The following is a 20264-nucleotide window of genomic DNA, read 5'->3' on the forward strand; positions in this document are numbered from 1 at the left end:
GCACTTTTTTCATATCCGAATGCAGATACATGCATGCCGTGCTCGAGCAGCAATAGAGACGGCACCTCGGAAAGTCCGCAGTGATAAGCTGTCTAGTCCGAAACAATTTAGGGGCACTTTGACGATTCTTTGACGATATAACTTTCGCTCCACTGCCGCTGCCTTCTGTTTGGCCTCTGCCTAGTTTCGTTTGGTGACTCTTGGGGCTGGCTGCTTAGCATATTCTAGGCGCGACGCAGGGCATACAGGCCTGTGTCGCTGAGCTGAAATGCATTAATAAGTCTAGTTTTGAGACTACAGCTTTACTGACAAGTATTAGCAGACAACCTTTGGTGTCGACATCTCAACCATTCCTTTGTGGTCTGAGAAGTGGTTGGAGATGTACTCCATTGTGCATGCACAGAGCGTGCTTTTAATATGACTCAAAGCGTACTAATTAATTAGCATTGCCTTATTTCCTGATAATTATTCACCAATTACCTAATTATTGTTAACTAATGTTCATACACCTATTTATTCATTGATTAACTATCAGTACTGAATAATACCCAGAAATGTGGCGCAACAAACACAAACACAAGCGAAGAGACACAACACACGCGTGTGTGTTGTGTCTCTTCGATTGTGTTTGTGTTTGTTGCGCCACATTTCTCGGTATTATGCAGCGCCAGCTAGCCCGTCAAGCCGTTACTTTGAGATATCAGTACTGAAACCGTCCTAATTCTTCTGAAGATACTTTCCAGCAGCCGCGGTCTCACGCATGGACACGCCGGCGAGTCATGAGCCTTACAAGGCCTTAAAATTAAAAGGTCTTGAAATTAAAGAGTTAAACTAACTTTAAACCTCCAAAACCAGACCCTAGCTGTATGATCGATAGCTGAGCTGACAGCACTACGGCGACGTGCTTTACTGTTTCGCGCACTCCCTTGGGCTGCAACTGCAGATTGCAAATTTGATCCATATATACGTCAATTATTCACGGCAAGATGAGCATAATATGCGCCCTGGGGGTAGAAGTCATTACTACATTGTTGCAAACTTAGCTACTATGCGGCCTCATATGAGAAGGTAACGTTATCTAGCGTACCGGAAGGCAGAATTCGAAGCCCACGGTTTAAAGGGACGTTTTTTTCAGTCCAAAATGAGACAGTCAAAACACTTGAGCATACTATATTCATCCAAATGAAGTGCTTGTGCCAAACGCTCAGTAAAAACTTTGTTGGAGACAGATCTCTTCTTTAGTGCTATAACGCTAAAGCCTTTCCTGTAACTCTTCGCAGTGATTTGTCAATTTTTTCCTCATTAGTTTCTTTCTCACTCTTTTTTTTGTACTCTATTTACTGTTATTATCCTTTACGACCTTTTTTCTCTTTTGCTCTTGACTGAATGTTCTCGATCATTTGACGCAATGACGAGGCCTGGCGTTTAACATTTGCAACATTTTTGGACGTTGTTTTGCACACTTTTGACTTATTTGCGCAATTTCGACTTCCGTCGCGGTTTTGACGTCTGCACACTTTATCGACCTCAATGGCTATTTTGACATGGAATCAGCTTTCTGACTCTATAAATTAACTAACTATTCCCCATCAACAAATATTTGCACATAGAAACATATTTTTCACCATCTACCTCATAAAACCCTTATTTTACAAATAAATCACGTCATTCTTGAGCAGGGTTGGTGTAACACTCCTGCGGACGGGCGCTTTCAGCGCTCACTCATGAGCTGTAAACGTGTTCCTTTTCAAAAAGGCCTTGTAGTGCTAATGTTGCACATTGTGACATAGTGGTGCGTAGAAATAAAACTAGCTGTGCGCGCCTCGCAGCGCTGTCCTCCGCCGAGCGTTAGGCGACCCGAGTGAGTGGGCAGAGGTGTCGGGGCGAGCGCCGCTTCACGCTTGGGAACAATGAGTGAGACGTTTCTCTGCTGGCGCACGCATCGCTTTGCAAAAATCGGAAACCAGATTGTTACGTTCAACCAACCGCAGCGTGTGAAGCCGTGCGCGAGCGATTCATTGGGGAAATGAGTTTCATCACGGGGAATCCTTTTTTTGTGTTTGTGTGTGTGGTGGGAGGGAGGGCGGAGGATGGGTCCGCTAAATTGCGCTTGCAATTCTTACTTCAAAATAGAAATTTTTAATGGTCGCGCAGAATCAAATGACCGGGTATGGAAATAAAGGAGGCTAGGGCCCTGAAGCAAGCAAGACAGCCATTTTCGATTGGAGTGTTGTTTGATTCGAGTTTGACTTTTACTCATGCAGGTTACACTGCCTATAGAAGACACCGCAGTTGATTATTCAGAAAAAAATCGATAATCTTTGTCCCTTGAAGATACACTGACATCCTACAGCACATGGTCACCTAGCATTTTCCTCCATCAAAAACCTGTTGCCGCCGCTTGCATTGAATAAGGGTTCTTCCCTTACAAAAAAGCTTAATGAGTTTCTGATTAAATGTTAATTACATTTCTCATCATGCACATTAACATTTCTATACATTTTCTTGATGCATATTTAATGAGTTTCACAAGAAAGTTGGCCACCGTGCTTCTGGTTGGTACCTAATGTGTGCATTTCTTGTGTGTTGACCAATGAGCGCCTCATGGCTTTCACTTTTGGATAAAAAGTAAAAGCTAAAACATAGCGAAGCCCCTCAACTACATTAAAAAAAGCTAAAAAATAAAAAAAAATGAAAACTAAGCGAAAAAAAAATAGTGCACCTCTATACGCGATTCGAACTTGGTACCTCTTACTCCGTAGCTTTCTACGCTAACCACTCGGCCACTCGGGAACTGGTGACGTTGGTACCGTATTTGCTTCTTATGTCTGGACTGCATTCATAAGATTGAGACTTAATGTTTCGAAGCATGTTTCGAAGTGTACAGGCCATTGCGGCTGCTCTAACAATTACAACTTCTTGACCATTAGAACTTGCATCTAATGTTCTGGATACCTATGCGTACTATTTTGTCCACTGGAGTCATTTTAACATGTCGAGTTTGGCATCGCTGGCAAATTTATCAGCGCTGGCTCTTCGGTGGTTGCTACCTTGGGCGTAATTTTCGCTGAACACGGAGCTGTAGCACGAACCTTTAAGGAAAAAAAGTGCGACCAAGCTTCAATACCGGCAAGCGCAGCAGCGCCAACACTATTTTACTGGTAACTAAATCTTATTTGTATCTAAACATTTCGGGAAGCGATGCGATGACTGAGGGCTCGGCTAATCTATACGCAGAGCAAGAAAGGAGCTCGAAAGCTTAAGAAACACGCAAAATATCATGCATTATAAAGAAGGCATTGCTTCTCGTGCCCTGGTCGCGCACATGCTCCCAGGACGGTCCAGTTCCGAGTCAACGAACGGCTCGGGTTACGTCCGCGCGTCGTCGTCGGCGCAGGCCTCTCCAAAACGGCCTGCTCGCAGGTGCGAGGAGGCATTGGAAATGGAGCGGCCTTGCGTCCGTTTGCTTGGAGGCGGTGTGGCAGTGCGTCGGTTCGCGTACACAACAATATCCTTGCCCGTAACACCCTCAAGCATATTGTCCAACCACAGCACCCATTCGCTTGGCAAGAAGTGATTTGCAATGGCACAAACACCCAAGACTCCGGGTGTAAGCGTGTTTTGAATAAAACAAATGTCCAAAAAGTTGTTTTTGTTTTTACAGTGCATGCTAAACAGGAATGAAAACATCGTAAAAAATATACATTCGCTTAGTGATGTATAATTTCCCTCATTTGAGAAAGTCAATGCATTTCTACATTAGCTCCTATACAAAAATACTGTTGTGTTTTCCAAGTACAAAACTTCTTGCGTAATCTCAAATGAAAGTCTGTTGCGGATCTCATGTTAAAACACATAAAAATTGTTTCTTAGGCAACATCCTACATATGCTAATCAGAAATGAAAACATAGGGCTCTGAAAGTGTGCAGTTAACAAAGAAATAATATATATTCACTTAGTGATGTATACATTTCCTCATTTGAGAAAGTCAATGTATTTCCACATTAGATCCTACCCAAAAATACTGTTGCGTTTTCCAAGCGCAAAACTTCATGTGTGATCTCAAAGGAAAGTCTGCCGCGGATATGATGTTAAAACACATCTAATCTTGAATCTCCTTTGAGTGGTTGATGACTCATCAAAAACACATTACTTGGGTAACAGAAATTCAATATCCATTTTTGTAAGGGTTGAGTTCACCGCTCGAGTGACAAAACCGCTAAGCCACCGCGTAAGGCTTGAATGATTTTCATCTTCGTTGGCTAGGATTGCACATACAAGCCGAGTAACTGCACAGTTATGCAAACCTCGCTGAGACATGGTAGTGGTGAAGAGAAAAATTCTTGCAGGAACACAAAGGGGAAAAATGAGACGATAAACCTTACTGCGTTGCCAACAGTGCCAATTTAAAAGAACAAAGAAGCGGTAATGCCATTTTGAGCCATCTAGGTGAATAAAAAGGCCGTATAAAGGGTGCTACTGCTAGGAATTGCGTAATTTAACGCTTGCGCATTCAGGCGGTTTTTAAAACTTTGTCAGGATGAACCCATATTTCGCACGCGGGCAGCATTCCTTGATAACCACAGTGGATATGAGGGAAATAAATTCATTCAGGCTGATGCGGTGTTCCCTCCGGTGCAGGCAAGGTCATGTTTTTTTCTCTGGGCCAGTTATACAACACGTAGCAGTGGCTGTCATTTAAACGACAAGGAGTGATTGAAACCATTGCTTTAGTTTTGTACCTAAATGCACCGCAATTACTCTGCGATAATTAATAATGTGAACTCAGTAAAAGCAAGGGAAACTCATTGCTCGAAAAGCGGCTCATAAATCCACATGCCTATTGATGTAGGCCTAAATATAGACCGGCGCCACGACTCGCACGGTGCAAAGTAGAGAAAATTCGCTGTTGGAAATCTGCTGTATGATTTTTAGGTGGATATTTATGTTGTCACGAGACCTTGTAGTTAAGCTTGCGGGCTTCACCCAAAAGCTAGATCCCGAAGGGGTGACAAGGTCAAGGGACAGTTTGACGTGGGCTGATTTATGACGGTCGCGCAAGCGGCCGCTTATCGGAAGTGAGCCCAGAACACATGGCAGCGGGCGACGCTACCGTCTCTGTCCGCCCCGTGGCGCGGGGAGGCACAGCGTAAGAGCAGTGGTTGTGGGTTCGACGCTAACTGCTATGCCTCCCGGCTCAAGTGGAGAGGGCGCGAAGGCCATAAACCCCGAAACGCGGCGTAACACGGACTTGGGGAGAACGCGCTGTTGATATGTCTTCCCGGGAAGACGCCTGTGCGTCCCTTTGAATCCGCCGCACGCGCGCAACCGACCAAGGGCAGGGATCGGAATGTCTGAGCCTGAGGTTTGCATGTGTGTGTTTATATGCGTATGTTTTCGGAAATGTAGCCGTCGACGCCGTTCGTCTTTGCGGCTGCTTGGCGCCGCTTGCATGGGAGGATTTTGGAGAGGGAGTAAATCGCAGATGTATGTGTTTGCGTACGCAACCACTCGCTGCTGAGTGCGTTCGTTGTGTGTGTGTTTTTTTTTTACATGCGTAGGAGGGGGGTAAATGTGGCACAATGATTGGCCAGTCCATTTTGAAGCACTACATGTTATTGGTTACAGAGTGACTAGTCGATGATTGGTCAACGGACGAGACTCGAATTTTGAGCGCTATGGAAGGAGCGTGAGACAGTTGGGCTCGGAGGGGAGTTTGGCTGAGATGAGGGTCGAGGACAGAGGGGTTGTTCGAGGAAGGAGGCTAGGCTGACGGAGGTCTCCAGGGACTCCGGCCTAAAGTGTAGCAGAAGGCCAAGGCCTGATTCTGCTAGCCTCTGACCTCCGAACGTTCACCCAGTTGCAGTTAGCCCTCTATGTTTTGATGTCGCATCTGACGACGTTATTGTATATAGTTTGTAAACAAGAGTAAATAAATGTGTACAGTCGAGAAGGGAAGTCCTCATCTCCGCACCGCAATGTGTCGCTGAGCCACGGACGCAGCGGTGGTCACCAGCACCACTCGGTACAAGCGAAGGCAGAAGAAACAGCAAGAAACACCTGCTGTATAGGGAAGCCCATCTATTCCCCACGCCTTCGCACACGTTTTTGAAAATAACTCTCGTGACATGGCCGAGTTGGCAGGTGGCTGTTGTGACGTGGCATGGTCAAGCTGTGATTGGTCGGCGGTTGCGTAACGTCATAGATCCACCTCAGCTGGTGGGGATGGCAGGGGCTCTGGTAAATGACACCAAGGCCGTCAAGCTGTGTGAAGTCATCAGATGACATGGTCGCAAACATTGGAGGACACGAGAGCACAATCAGTAGGGGAATCAACTTCCGGTAAACGCTAAAAAATATAAAACTGCGACAAAAAGCAAGCCGGGTTCTAAAGAAGAAATATATTGCAGAAACATTGCTTCAAAAGGCATCGTATTCTATTTTGTTAAGAAGACCTGAATGCTCTGATTTTATTTTTCGGTCACTGCTCTACCTTAGACTGCGTGCCAACGCATAGTTTAAGCAAATGGTAATGGGGATGGCGAAGTTCATATATAAAGTTCTTTTGAACACGGTTAGTTCTGAAACGTTGAATTCGCTTGGATTCTTCGTTCACTACGTTCAGTACATAAACATATTTACGTAACCAATGTGGAGGTAAAAGTTTCAGTTATGAAGGATCCCAACATGTGCCTCAAATGGCCAACACCCATTAGCGTAGGATATTGCTATTGATTTATTATTTTGTCAACAATGCTTCATAACCCTAGATGCAGTTCTTGTAAGGGCAAAGTCGTTCTATTTCGACTGACAGCGCTTCCTTATCGGAAGATAAGACGTCATCCTCGTGTTCGCACAGAACCACTCACTAGCTGCCGTGCGAGCGGCATTTCGGTGACATTTGGATTTGACAACGTTCAGTTGGAGTGGGAAAAAGCGCTAAGTTAAGATATGTTGCCTACAAGTGTAGTGATTTATATTGGCATGAGTAATCTCGATTAAATCGTATATAGTGCGAAAACACGGCTTTTTTTTACCCTATTTGTTCTAACTCCGTGTAACTGCTGTTTTTTACATGATACATACCTGATTCTTTACATTTCCACAAGACAACTGAAGAACCGGTTAATCATCCTCATTGCCTGTGATGTCACTGTGCAACCATGCAATTGTTTTTATCAAACGATGTGAATAAGATTTTTTTGGCGATCGGTGTGCTGCACTGCTGTTGAAGTTGTTCATGTGGCGCCATGTGGGAGCCGTCGTGTTTAAATTACTTTATTCTATATTATCCAACACCTTTCTAACGTAGCCTACTGGTAATCCATCGTTGTCCACGAAACCCACTCTTATTTTTCATACTAGTCTATCATATTCCTTCACAAACCCCTGTTTTGAAACTAACGCACCGACGTCCGCATTTAATTAACTAAAATAGGCTTTTAATCGAGCTCTATCCGTATCCGTCATATGCAACGTAATCCGGCGTAATCTACATTTATTTAATCGCAGTCTATCATAAACCACCTAATCTACCTTATGCCAAATAAATACATTCTTTAAAGCAAAACATATTTAGTCCAGCCTAATATGCAACAATTCCCTCCTAATCCAACGTAATTCATATTCCTGTGTTTTTAAATGCAGTAAAAAATAAACATCTCATGGATCATTCCGATCGCGTGACAGTCGCAATGAGGAGACGTCGAAGTTTTGGGAAAACGCTTTGTGGGTTGCACTAAATCCGGGTTCCGCTGGTATTGGACGCAACACTGGTAACGATTGACGCAACGCTGGTAACGATCACAAGATTGTTTTATTAACATGTTAGAGAAAGAGAAAGTTGAAGAAAAACGGTGAGCGGAACAATGAGAGTTGCAATAATGGCCTTTCGACCTGTGATAAACTGCGATTTTCGCAGAAAAAGTAGGATACGATGGGTTTACGAGACATCAAAAAAGATACAGCAGAAAGCGAGAAGCATGGCATATATAATAAAAGGGAAAGAAGCGAGAGAAGGCGATTTAACATTTTCTTGGTGTTCCTTAAATAGAACATGAGAATAGCTCCGGTTACAATGGAGAAGTCTCATGCAAAGGTCGCAGTTGCGTTCACAGGCACTTGAGGTCAACCAAAGAGTACCAGAAGTTAATTCATACACTTTCGGCTGTTGTATTTTTGCACGCGCGAAACAAAAAATGCCCTTTTATTGATTTTATATTTCTCTTTGCGCAAGTCCACCACCTTGTCGAGTGTACACACGCAAACAGACAGTAAGAGTAGCAATCAATAACTTCTCGGTGAACAATGTGACTGAGTGAAGAGGCACAATAACTGTCTCCATGTCTTCACTTGCTTTTATAATGAACTGACAAACGCGAGTACAGATTCATCCTGCATGGGCTACTGGCTTTACCCAAATTGGCGTTGACTAAGAGATCGTTTCTTGTAACGCCCGGAGGTGCCTGGCCCAGTAGTACGCCTGGTACCCGTGCCATGGATGGAATCCAAATCCCCTGCTCCCTAACGATGAAACCACATATCTCGAGGACCACCACTGGGACACAAAGAAGATCCACGTCCCGGCATTCAGGACTGTTTATTAAATCGGTGCTCCTTTAAGATTGTGGGTAATTTTAGTGTGCACTTTACTCACCGTTTCTCAAGACGATTGCTGGAACCAGCAAATACTCTTTACCGCACTGCAGTTAGTGCACACACCGTGATAAGGGGGATTGGAGAGCAATTTGTATACTGAGGAGTAACAAGCTTCGTTCAGGATACATTCGTTTTGGGGACAAAGGACGTAAGTATTACTATGATTGTGCATTTATGAAGCATTGTGGTTAGTGTGGTTAGGCTGTAATGGTCAGGAATTATTTTCATCATGGGGTACGTATATTGAGCAAATGTCCTTCCAATGACTCCTTGTTAAACCTTTTCTGCGGCATCTCGAAGAAGCAGAAAACCTGACCTATTCGTTCCCGCCCCCATACTCTGAGCCATCGTCTGCTATGCTTGACCTTTCTTGGTGCATATTTTGTTACACCTGGGAGCATTTATGTTTTCTTCACTTTACTTGTTCCGTACAATTCTTTTTGTTGCTGCCTCTATCGTAGTGTGATTCGGAATTCGGGCTTTTCCTTCCATCCATCATGGCATTTACGAAAACCATGGAATGAAATCAGTGCGCACAATGAACTGATAATATAAACTCGACACGCACGTCTTTCATACTTAGCGGAGATCTTTGAAGAAAATTCGTTGCAGAAGGGGTGGCCCTTTCGGCGGGAGTCGTCGTCCAGATATCGTCATGCGAAGATGTTTGGAAGAATGGCGACAGCGTGCTCGAAGACGCAGTGCAGTCAGTCGTGTGTGCAGGTCACTTCCCACGGCTTGCTGACCAGGTATACATGCAGAGATGAGAAGCGCGTCCCCGGTGCCGCTAGCTCTTTCTCCAGACACTTGGGCGGACGGTGCAGGTATGTCTGCAGAGCACAGCAAGAAAGTAATGGAGACAACGAATGGCAATCTAAGAGATCACGCTTGAAATTGCAATTATCGGCAAATTTCTGTTAAAATTATTCGCCCCAGTTTGAACGCATGTCGTTGCCGAGTACGAGTCATATCTGCTTTAATAGCTTGCGCAAGAGATGTCAAACCGCCTGAGTGGAGTTTTGCGCAGCCATATTAGCGCCCTTGTCGTCTTAAAACACGCTCTCTAGTAAAATTGCCATTTTCCTCGGGACGTTGCATCTCGGCGTAGGGCTACGGAAATGAAGAGCCCATAGGCCGGCTTCGAGAAGAGGAACTTGTGAAATTAGTTCTTTATTTTAGGCATGACAAGGACCACAAAATTGATACACCAAATTAGAAGAAATAGAACATGCATTGGGGGGGGGGGGGGGAGCGGTATAATCAGTATGCTATCCAACCAATGTTCAATGACCTAGGCTGCATAAACAAGAAATGAACAGTACGCTTACGTTTTTTTCGAACGGATGTTCGGGACAAATCTGAGAGAATATAACAGAAAACAATGTGTAATATGGCAGCTACGTTAGCTGTGAGGTATTTTGTTTTTTGTGTGTATAACCATCTCTTACGCCACCGCTTTCGTGAGAACTCCCCTACTGGCAATGTCTTTCGAGAAATGATCCCCCACCCCCGCCTGCATATTTCCAATGTTCCAATGTTTGAGCATTGACATTCGTATTCAGTGCGTGTTACTTGGAGTATTCATTCCATTTCACCAGCCGAATGTGAAAGCGAAACCTTTTTCTGGTGTTTCTCTATTGCTCTCGGTTGTTGCTAGGTGAAGAGCCGCCCTGTCTTGGTAGAGTTCTTCGCCAATTTTCGCCGATTTAGGTGCGTAATGACACGTTCCTAATTGAAGTTCTGGAGCAAAATATTGTGAAATACAAAGCTGTCTGGAGGTTACAAGCGAACACTGTCGGTCCAAAGTACGCGAAAGGCGTTAGTTAGGTGTTAACTAAACGCGTGTGCTAGCTGGCATTGCTGAAGCGTTCAATGGTTCATGGAGATAATTAATAATTTTGTAGCCACACTATCACATTTAATATTGCACCTTCCAATCGCGGTATATATGCGCGAAAACAGGTCTCAGTTAAGCTCCTATGTTGTTATTTAGAAGCATGAAAATTGAAGATTTGAAAACGCCGTGGAAGCCTAGTATGTAAAAACTATTTTAAAACTCCGTCCTAAGAGCATGAAAATCGAAAGGGTTACTTTGGAGTATCAATGTTCTCAAAATTGTTCATTCGTTGCAGAGATTCGAGCGTGTTTAATGAAGTCTTTGGAAAGCGGATGCCAGTAGAGGATATTTCTGCTATGTCCCCCCCCCCCCCCCCCCCCCTGTGGATCGAGATTATCCTACGCTCCTTTGACCTTCACTTCTATTGTCACTTCCTTGTAAAACGATCCTTCGACGCCTGGAATGAATGTAACCGCATGTGTAGCCCATGTAGTGTTTGAAACTATATACTCAAGGCTAATCGCGACAAATCGCAAGACAAAAGGGGGAAAATCTTTTTGGCTGCTTCTGAATCTAGAAGCTTTTCCGGAAACATTTGGTCCCGTTTACATACTTCTTTATCTAACGTGATGTCATATGACAGAGTATAATGCAATGCCAGTAATGTAATATCGTGTAACGAGATCAAATGCACAAGAAAGAAAAAGAAACATCGAGCTTTACGTAAATCCCGTGACTAGACCTGAAAATATTCCCCGTAAGGATACTCTGTGAAAGCGCAGCTATCTGATTCTGGCTTTCTTCTATGTATATAAGTTTCTGTGATCCACGTCTCTTCCTCCGCAGTAGTTCAGAGTGATGCTTCTACTAATGACAGTCTTTGTGGTTGAAAAGCCGAATCTAACCCTTGACGTTGATATGTACAAAGGCTCCAGTATTACCGCTCACTGTTTTCGTTATTATAGCAGAGTGTGTCCACCCTTCTGGGAAAGAGAGCAATGGTTAGCCTTGACCGCCTAGTAAAGAGCAGAGACATTAGGCTGCCAACCAAGATCCGTATAACTCGTGCTATGGTCTTTCCAGTTGTGATGTATGGATGCGAGAGTTGGACTGTGAAAAAGGCTGACCGCTGAAGAATTGACGCTTTTGAATTGTGGTGCTGGCGAAGACTCTTGAGAGTTCCTTGGACTGCCAGAAGATCAAATCAGTCGATGTTGTCGACCGTAAACCCTGACTGCTCATTGAAGGGTCAAATTCTAAAGTTAAAGTCCAGCTACTTTGGTCATCTGATGAGAAGAGAGGAGTGGCTGGAGAAAGATTTGATGTTGGGAAAGGTTGAGGGTCGCCGGAGAAGGGGTAGGCAGCGAACGCGATGGTTAGATGGCATCCTCGAGGCACTGCAGATGAAGTTATGTGATGTTAGGAAGATAGTGAGAGACCGGAAAGCGTGGCGTGACATGGTCCATAGGGTCACGAAGAGTCGGACATGACTGAACGACTGAACTGAACTGTGTTCCCCCTATTGCCTTCGAGAAAACGCACGAACCTGCAGAAGACGCGAGTCGTCAAGATGACGAAGCTAACCGAAGCTAACGTCATGATGGCTAACCACTCACGCAGCCAAAACTGCCTGCACCAGAAGGCAGATTAAGTATGACTAGAAACTTTTAACGGTGAAGTCTAAGCAGGTCGCTCGGCTTTTCGTGTCCGGGAGGCAACAGGCTTTCAGACATTTTGCGCAAGTCATTGGTAACTGTACGCTTGAATTTACTAAATTATCAATAACCCTACGCTGCTGACAAATGAAGCAGTCGGGTAAAGCAAAATATTTGCTGCACCAATGGTCGGCACGTAACCTTTATCCACATCGTAACGCTGGGCGGTACAGCTACGCAACTTATTTTAATCTGGCATAACGGAACCATATTTACGCATAGCTGTCACAGCATTCCTATTACACGCAAGAAAAACCTACACTTCTTGAGTGTAAAAAAAAAAAAAATTACCATCGCCATGCTATTGAAGAAGGAGAGCGGGTTGTAGTAAAATACGGCACAAGCAATAAGTAATAATTTAGAGCGCTTCACTTTGATACAACAAATTGGAGGAATCTAGGCAAACGGGATGTATGCTCCTTTTCATACACAAACAGCAATCTACAAGCATGGTTATACTCTGCGACATCACGTTATGGGGCCCTTCAAGCAGCCTCTATGCGTAACTAGAAAATACTTCAGAGAACCTATACTTTATTTTTCTGTTTCGCCTACATGGGGACCTAATGGTTGCGGCAGTTATGATTAAGGCGGCGATAGTGATTGCAGCTGCAGCCCTTGCAGCTATATTTTGATGCAAGTGAACAAAAAAAAACAAGAAGAAAACGCTAAAGTGTTGCGCGCTGTAAGCGTATTTTAAAGAGTCTTGCGGGTTTTAAGTGCTTTGAATCTTCCCACGGAAAGTTTTAAAGCAAAAAAATACACCCAGCGTCAGAAGTTCCAGGGCAAGAGTTTCGCCGAAAAATAATGTTTTCATGCACCTTAATCTTATAACCTGAAAATGTCAGGAGGCTGGTCGTAGAATGAGTTCTAAATATTTCAGAGTGAAAGGGGGTGCGTCCTCAATATGTGCGTTTTTGCTATTCGCTTTAACTGATGAGTTGATAGTAGCGCCTGTCCTTGTCATTACAATCTCGTTGTTGTTCTCCGTCGCAGCGCTCGTAATTTGCTATTCGCGGGCTTTCTGAACTTTTGGCGTGGGTGAGCGTGCTGCTCCAAAATCACTAACATCCTTAATCGGGTCTCTGCGAAAACGACTGTATCCGTCTCTTATATGTTAGCAATGTTAATCCTTTAGAAACTTTATTCTTTTCGTAAATGTGTTGGTCGTTATTGCTTGCCCTTTGTGAGCTTGTGTTAGTTTTCTACCCTACCGTTAGCACAAAAGACTAACGACAATGCAGCTCCCCGTTTTCCAATTTTCCGCCGGGCATTCGTTGTAGTGCATTGCTTTTCATAAAGAGTCTGCAACCGAAATCCCGAATATCATCTCTCAATTCCAACGAAGACCTCTCGAAAAAAAAAAAGAAAACTAAAGTTTGATGACGTGCACAAATTGTTCGCAGAATGCACGCTTGGGACTCACGCCAATGTTTTCTTTGATGACTCTCTCGAACCTTCCAGATGAGGGAGGCGCCAGAGAGTGGAGGAAGCCGAAGGAGACGATCTCTCCGCGGAAGAATGTCACGTACACCGGGAACAGATGCTCGCACGACATGTTTTCGGTGATGTTCCAGAAGTAGTGGCGACCTGCAGATACCAAGGAACCCCATACGAGACAAACTCCACCTTTCTGTTCTGTGGAAGCAGTTAGCAGAAATTCATCAACGATACGCGTCAGAAAAAAAAAGCAAATAGCAATTTAGGAGGAAACGGTAATTCCGGTATCTGAAGCGAACCACGCCTTAGAAAAGGCGAGTTTTAATTTAGATACGTATGTTCAATTTTGCATGTGAGCCGTACCCTTTGGCTGACTGTTGGCTTTCTTCACTTGTATCTTTTAACGAGCCTTACACTGCCCCATATCATCCTATAGAGGCCACAATCAAAACCACGCATCATTGATCCAATTACGCTCATACACATTTACAACGTCTCGATTTATTGATAGTTTTAAACAAAAAATGCCAATATTTAGCTTTGGCTTATGCTGAGCTCTTTCTTAAAAAAATCAGTGTATTTCGGTACTTGTTCGCTTTGGGTATGAAGTTTAACGTCCTAAAGCAACTCAGGCTATGAGCGACGCTGTAGTGCAGGGCTTCGGAAATTTAGACCACCTGGGGTTCTTTAACTCGCACTAACATCGCAAAGGACACGGGCGCCTTGCCTTTAGCTTCCATAGAAAACCGCCTGCCACGACCGGGTTTCGATCCCGTATACATATATCATCGGGTAAGAAGTCAATTACCCTAACCACTGCTCCACCTCGCCGGGCTTCTGTGCTTGCGAATGGGCGCTTTAACTGATGTATGTTCGATGTTCAGCAGCCTGCATCGATTAATTAGAAAAGGGCACTTGTAGAAATAGAGTGAAGCGTGATGGCAAGGAAGAAACATTTTTAGCGACGATCTATACATTATTTTAAATATAAATACTTTATGTTAGTGGTGTTATTGTATGCACGCCGAACGGTGAAGTTGCTACACTATTGTCATGCCAGGCTCGATTGATATCAAGGTGTTGCTATAATGTTGCTCATCTGCCGTCTTTAATGACTGCACATCGCTAACATTCGAGTTCGTCTTTCGAGTAGCCGTAGTTTTTTTGTATCGGTGGCACCTTTCACTTCACCGTTTCAACTATTGCAGATTGTACCTGTTTTATCACTATTTCCCAGTGCTGGAATAATACCATTTGAGATTGAGGCTGAAATAAATAAATAAATATGGCGCCAGATACCAAAATCTTTGTATTCAGTCATTGCATTGAATAAATTCTGATTATGATTCTGATTCTGAATGAGCGCGACCAGTTGAACGCCTCTTTCTAGCCAGCCGCATCGCTGAGTAAAACAATAAGCAGCAAGGATTTTGCGTAGTATCGAATCTAGAATTCTCAATACAGTGTTCGGGCCAGACATAAAGTCATCGATATCTCTTAGCTACATTGCCCGTTATGCTCACCCATGCCCGGGTAGCAGGCCTCGCGCACCCACAGGCTGTTTCGCAGGTCGTCGTCATAGCGTGGCGCCGACACCAGGCGGCTGAGAGCCTCGGTCTCCCGCTGCAGGTACACGTTGGATCCAACACCCTCTTCTTCGAGCTCTCGAAGGCTACGTCCCCGCATGCAGATGAGCTCTGCGTAGGTCATGTCACAAAAGCAAGCTGAAGCTTCCACGGGCTGTCTACCACTGAAAATCTTGTATCCACAACCACAAATTTTCTGTTTTTAGCGAACAATTAGGGGCTCCTTCCACATAACTTACTTGTTTAAGGCTCTCTGTAACATTTGATCGGTCATTAGATAAGCACTGTTAGGCCTTCTAGCATGCTGTCCAGTAAGATATTTGTTCTGGTAGGCTAAATTTTCGAAAAAAAAAAAAAACGAACTTTTAGCAAATACATAGTGGGGACAATCACGGCTGTAATATATGCAAGCATACCATGCCAAGGCTCTCTCAAGGTATTTGAAACACTTAGTGTTTCAAGAATCGATTTTGAAGGAGCTCAGAGGCATGGCTCCCACCGTTTTTAACGTGAAAGGTTTTAACACATTAAAATATATTCGTGCTCCGTTTCCTCGTATTTCCATACAGCATTCAAGTCACGGAGTGAAAGATAAGCAGAAACCATGTAGCCATTAACTGTTACCTTGGATTTAGCGGCACTCTTTATTTTCCTTCGATTCCACCGTTCAGATTTTGAGTACGTATACAGAAAAAAAAGGGGACCTTGTAGTCCATAAAATGAGTCATAGATGCATAGTTTCACGCCCCATCAAATGTTAAAGCCAAGAAAAGGTTTCTTATGCGTCGTTCTATGCAACGCGTTATGTGAAGCCATAGTTCAAAACTACTGTGATATAAGTGTCTTTAATCGTCTTTAATCGACTTTAATCGTCTCTGTTCCCAAAGTACAAACTACAAGTACAAAAAAATGAACGCTAAAACAGATCAGCTCAATGAAATTGTTACAAGCATATGCCCCTAGGATCTAACCATTGCACACAGGCTGTAGGAAATGCACTGCCTCTTTTCTGCTATGAGCAAAAGAGTACTAGCTAATAAATATTAACTATAAAATGTGCAACAAAGTCCCCAACAGTGCCTCCACTCTCGCAAGTCTGACCTTAGTATATCAACACTGTGCCGCCACTGTCATATTGAAAGTACAAAGTTAGCAAATCCCTTTATTTTTTTAATTAAATATTTCGATTTACTTGCGATTATAGGAGTAACGTTTAGCGCTCTTAGTCACAAAGAAAACAGTAATAACGGTCGGACATGTTTGTTATTTTCTAAATGAATAGAATTGTAATTGCAGTGAATTCATTAGGGTTAGAATGAGCCTGGTGAAGATGCCTTACATCTCATGTACGAAAAAATACGCTTTTTCTATCTTTTTTCTAGCTTGCGGAAAAGGACATGATAATAAATACTGCTCTGTTATGTCGCGGCAAATAGAGCGTGAAGAAAATGAAGTGACGGGACTTACCAGGCGGAATGAAGTAGACTGTCAAGAACTTGATGTCCCTACCATCCACGGTATCCAAGATGTAACCCGAACGGGGATGAGTCCGCGAATTCTCCACGTTGAACTATATGGAAAATGACAGAATATAAGTTTATTCAGCTTTTGGTTGTACTGTACCGGTCGGCGTCATCCCAGCGCATTTTGTCAATAGCCTGCAGTTCTTAGCAATAGATCATTATACGTGTGCAGAGTATGGTAAATTAATGATAAGTGATATATATATATATATATATATATATATATATATATATATTAAATCACCACTGGCGTCCACGAATATTCGAGCAAACTTTTGATTGCAAAGCCTTAAGGCTCGTGGCCACCTGAGACGCATGGCGACATGAGGGAGTCTTGGTAAAATCTCATAATAGCCGCTTGAGGGGCGAGTTGATGCGTCATAGTACCCAAAAATGTGGGGCAACAAACACAATCACATGAGAACAAAACACTACACAAGGGCACACTACCAACTGTAATATGGAACTGAACGCACACTTCCTCTTCACCACATGCGGCATAGTACCCAAAAATGTGGGGCAACAAACACAATCACATGAGAACAAAACACTACACAAGGGCACACTACCAACTGTAATATGGAACTGAACGCACACTTCCTCTTCACCACTCAGCTACAACATCCTCTTCTACACCCAAGCACATCTTCTTCACACAACTGACCTCCAAGCAAGACAGTCGCAATGGCCACTACATAAACACAAACTACCAAAAGACCACCACTATGTTCAGTAAAAAATGTCCATCCAAAGCACGTCAATTGTGCCGTAGGACAGGTCCATCCAAAGCACCTCTAATCAACCCTTACATAGCCACAAAAACTCTGCTGTCTGGCCACTGAACGCCACATCCCCTTTACCTTTTTCTATCAACCCACGCAGGGTGTAATGCATAACATAGAGCACGAAACCAGTCTTTAAAAATCTGAAATCGCCTCTAAAACTCTGATTTGACAACTCCGTCCACTCTCCTAACATGACCAGCAAACGCCTTGATGACACCAAAACCACTCATTTCTGCAGGAGCCAGACCTCACGTAAAGTAAAAGAACTGCATCTTGCCCGGCATTTCATGCGAGCTATGAGAACATATATTTGTGGTAAGTAGGATGAAAACAGAAAACATGGTCACAATGCAACAAATGTGTCTTAGAATAACAGCTTTAGGGCAAATAATAAACTCAAATATTTCCATTACTCAGGAAGCTTCCTCAATAAAAATAAATTCTTTCCTGCGTAAACACAGCGAGGCTTGACTAACACATCTGTCTTCTTTCTTCCGAATCCAGAAGGCTTCTAAAATTTCGCGGGGAATCTTGTCCCGACGTTTCCCTAAAATATTAGGCCTGCTAACCAATGGCTCACACTTGCACTTCTGACAGTGCCAGGGTAAATTTGACCCCTTCCCATTTTCTATGGACTTCTCTTGTTCCCTTATTCTATCATTAATACACCTTCCAGTCTGGCCGATATATATACTTTTCCGCACGTCAGTGGAATCTCGTAAAGCACTCCCACCACACAGGGGATAAAACTCTTTACATGCTTCTTACACATTATGCTTTCTTTCTCCTCCCTATATTGGACACAAACCACACATTTTTTTGGCGCCGAAAACACAACCGGCACCTTACACCTGCCTGCCACCTTTTTCAGGAAGTGGCCACTTTATGAATATAAGGTATTACTTGTGAGCGTTTATTTCTCAACTTATTTGCAAGCCTTATTTTTCCTTTCATTTTCGTAGCAGAGTCTCTGCCACCCCACAAATAACCGTAACCAAGAAACCGGCCATCTCCAGCCTTTGTATTTGGTTATTGAAGCTATCCTCAGCCATATACTCACATGACTTTAACAGGGCTGACTCCAAACAAAGAGAAGCTATCGCTCTTTTAACAGTGTTTAAATGATTTGACCCATATGGAAGTAGCTTTTTTTTAAAGGCCTGGCAAGATACTCCAACGCGCCTCCCCATCACAAATATTTATATTTAGATCTAGGAACTGCAGCTTGTTATCCACAGGTAGCTCATGGGTATGAGTAAGTCCTTTGTCTTGTAGCCTAAAAACAGGAAGGACGCTTTCCATTCTTTGAATCAATGCAGAGCCCTTATCTAAAATCACTAAGAAATCATTAACATACCTATAAGTTTTATTGGTTCAGGTTTTAAAATGTTTAGGTATGTTGATGATTCTTTACTGATTTTGGATAAGGGCTCAGCATTGATTCAAAGTGTGGAATGCGTCCTTTCTATTTTTAGGCTACAAGGCAAAGGACTTACTTTTACCCTTGAGCTACCTGTGGATAACACGTAGCATTTTCTAGATTTAAATATAAAAATTTGTGATGGGGAGGCGTTTTGGAAGTACTTTCCGAGGGCTAAAAAAAGATCCACTTCCATATGGGTCAGCGCATTCAACATTTGTTAAAAGAGTGATAGCTTCTCTTTGTTTTCGAGTCAGCCCTGTAAAAGGCATGTGAACACATGGCTGAGGATAGCTTCAATAACCAAATATAAAGGCTTCAGGTGGCTGTTTCCCGGTTACGGTTATTTGTGGGGTGGAAGAGACTCTGCTAAGAAAATGAAAGGAAAAATAAGGATTGCAGATAAGTTGAGAAATAAACGCTCATAAGTAATACCTTATATTCATAAAGTGGCCACTTCATGGAAAAAGTGGCAGGCAGGTATAAGGTGGCGGTTGTGTTTTCGGCGCCAAACAAATGGGTGGTTTGTGTGCAATAATAGGGAGGAGAAAGAAAGCACAATGTGTAAGAAGCATGAAAAGAGTTTTATCACCTATGCGGTGGGAGTGTTTTACGAGATTCCACTGATGTGCAGAAAAGTATATATAGGGCAAACTAGAAGATGCATCAATGATAGAATGAGGGAACACGAGAAGTCCATAGAAAATGGGAAGGGGTCAAATTTACCCCTGCACTGTCAAAAGTGCAAGTCTGAGGTATTGTTTAGTAGGCTTAATATTTTAGGGAAAGTCGGGACAATATTCCCCGCAAAATTTTAGAAGCGCTTTCGCTCAAAAGAAAGAAGACATATGTGTTAATGAAGCCTCGCTGTGTTTACGCAGGAAAGATTTTACTTTTAATGAGGAATCTTCCTGAGTAATGGAAAGATTTCAGTTTATTATCGACCCTAAAGACATATCTTTAGAATTTCAGTTCTCGCTAAGTTAATTTTCAGGTTTCCTGAACATTATCCACGTAAATGCGGCCTCAACAATCAGAACATCACAGGTCGCTCTAGGGTCTGGAATCTTGATTCACATTGGCAAGTGTCTCGGTGCAGTCTGATGTTAACCTTATTAGTTGTGGTTTATAGGGTTTAGCTTCCCAACGCGAATCAGGCTATGACAGACACTGTAGTGGAAAACTTCGCAAATTTCGACCATCCAGGTTAGTTTAACGTGCACTGACATCGCACAGCACACCGACGCCACTCCGTTTCACCTGCATCAAAATTCAGCCGCCGGCGTTCGCGATTGAAAC

General features: G+C 43.3%; 1 protein-coding gene across 1 annotated transcript in view; it reads right to left on the reverse strand.

The window, feature by feature from the left end:
• Positions 1-9093: 9093 nt before the first annotated feature.
• Positions 9094-20264, reverse strand: part of LOC146209392 (uncharacterized) — an 18741-nt gene continuing 7570 nt past the window's right edge. Inside the window, exons 4-7 of the mRNA XM_084587401.1 lie at positions 16705-16807; positions 15175-15348; positions 13638-13801; positions 9094-9489 (exon numbers count right to left, since the gene is read on the reverse strand). Of these exons, the coding sequence (XP_084443527.1) occupies positions 9367-9489; positions 13638-13801; positions 15175-15348; positions 16705-16807 (564 nt within the window). The 3' untranslated portion in view covers positions 9094-9366. The remainder of the gene's footprint in view (positions 9490-13637; positions 13802-15174; positions 15349-16704; positions 16808-20264) is intronic.

The sequence above is a fragment of the Amblyomma maculatum genome, chromosome 1 (genome assembly GCF_055883805.1).
Source record: "Amblyomma maculatum isolate TAMU_Amacu chromosome 1, ASM5588380v1, whole genome shotgun sequence".
Taxonomy (NCBI): Eukaryota; Metazoa; Arthropoda; class Arachnida; order Ixodida; family Ixodidae; genus Amblyomma; species Amblyomma maculatum.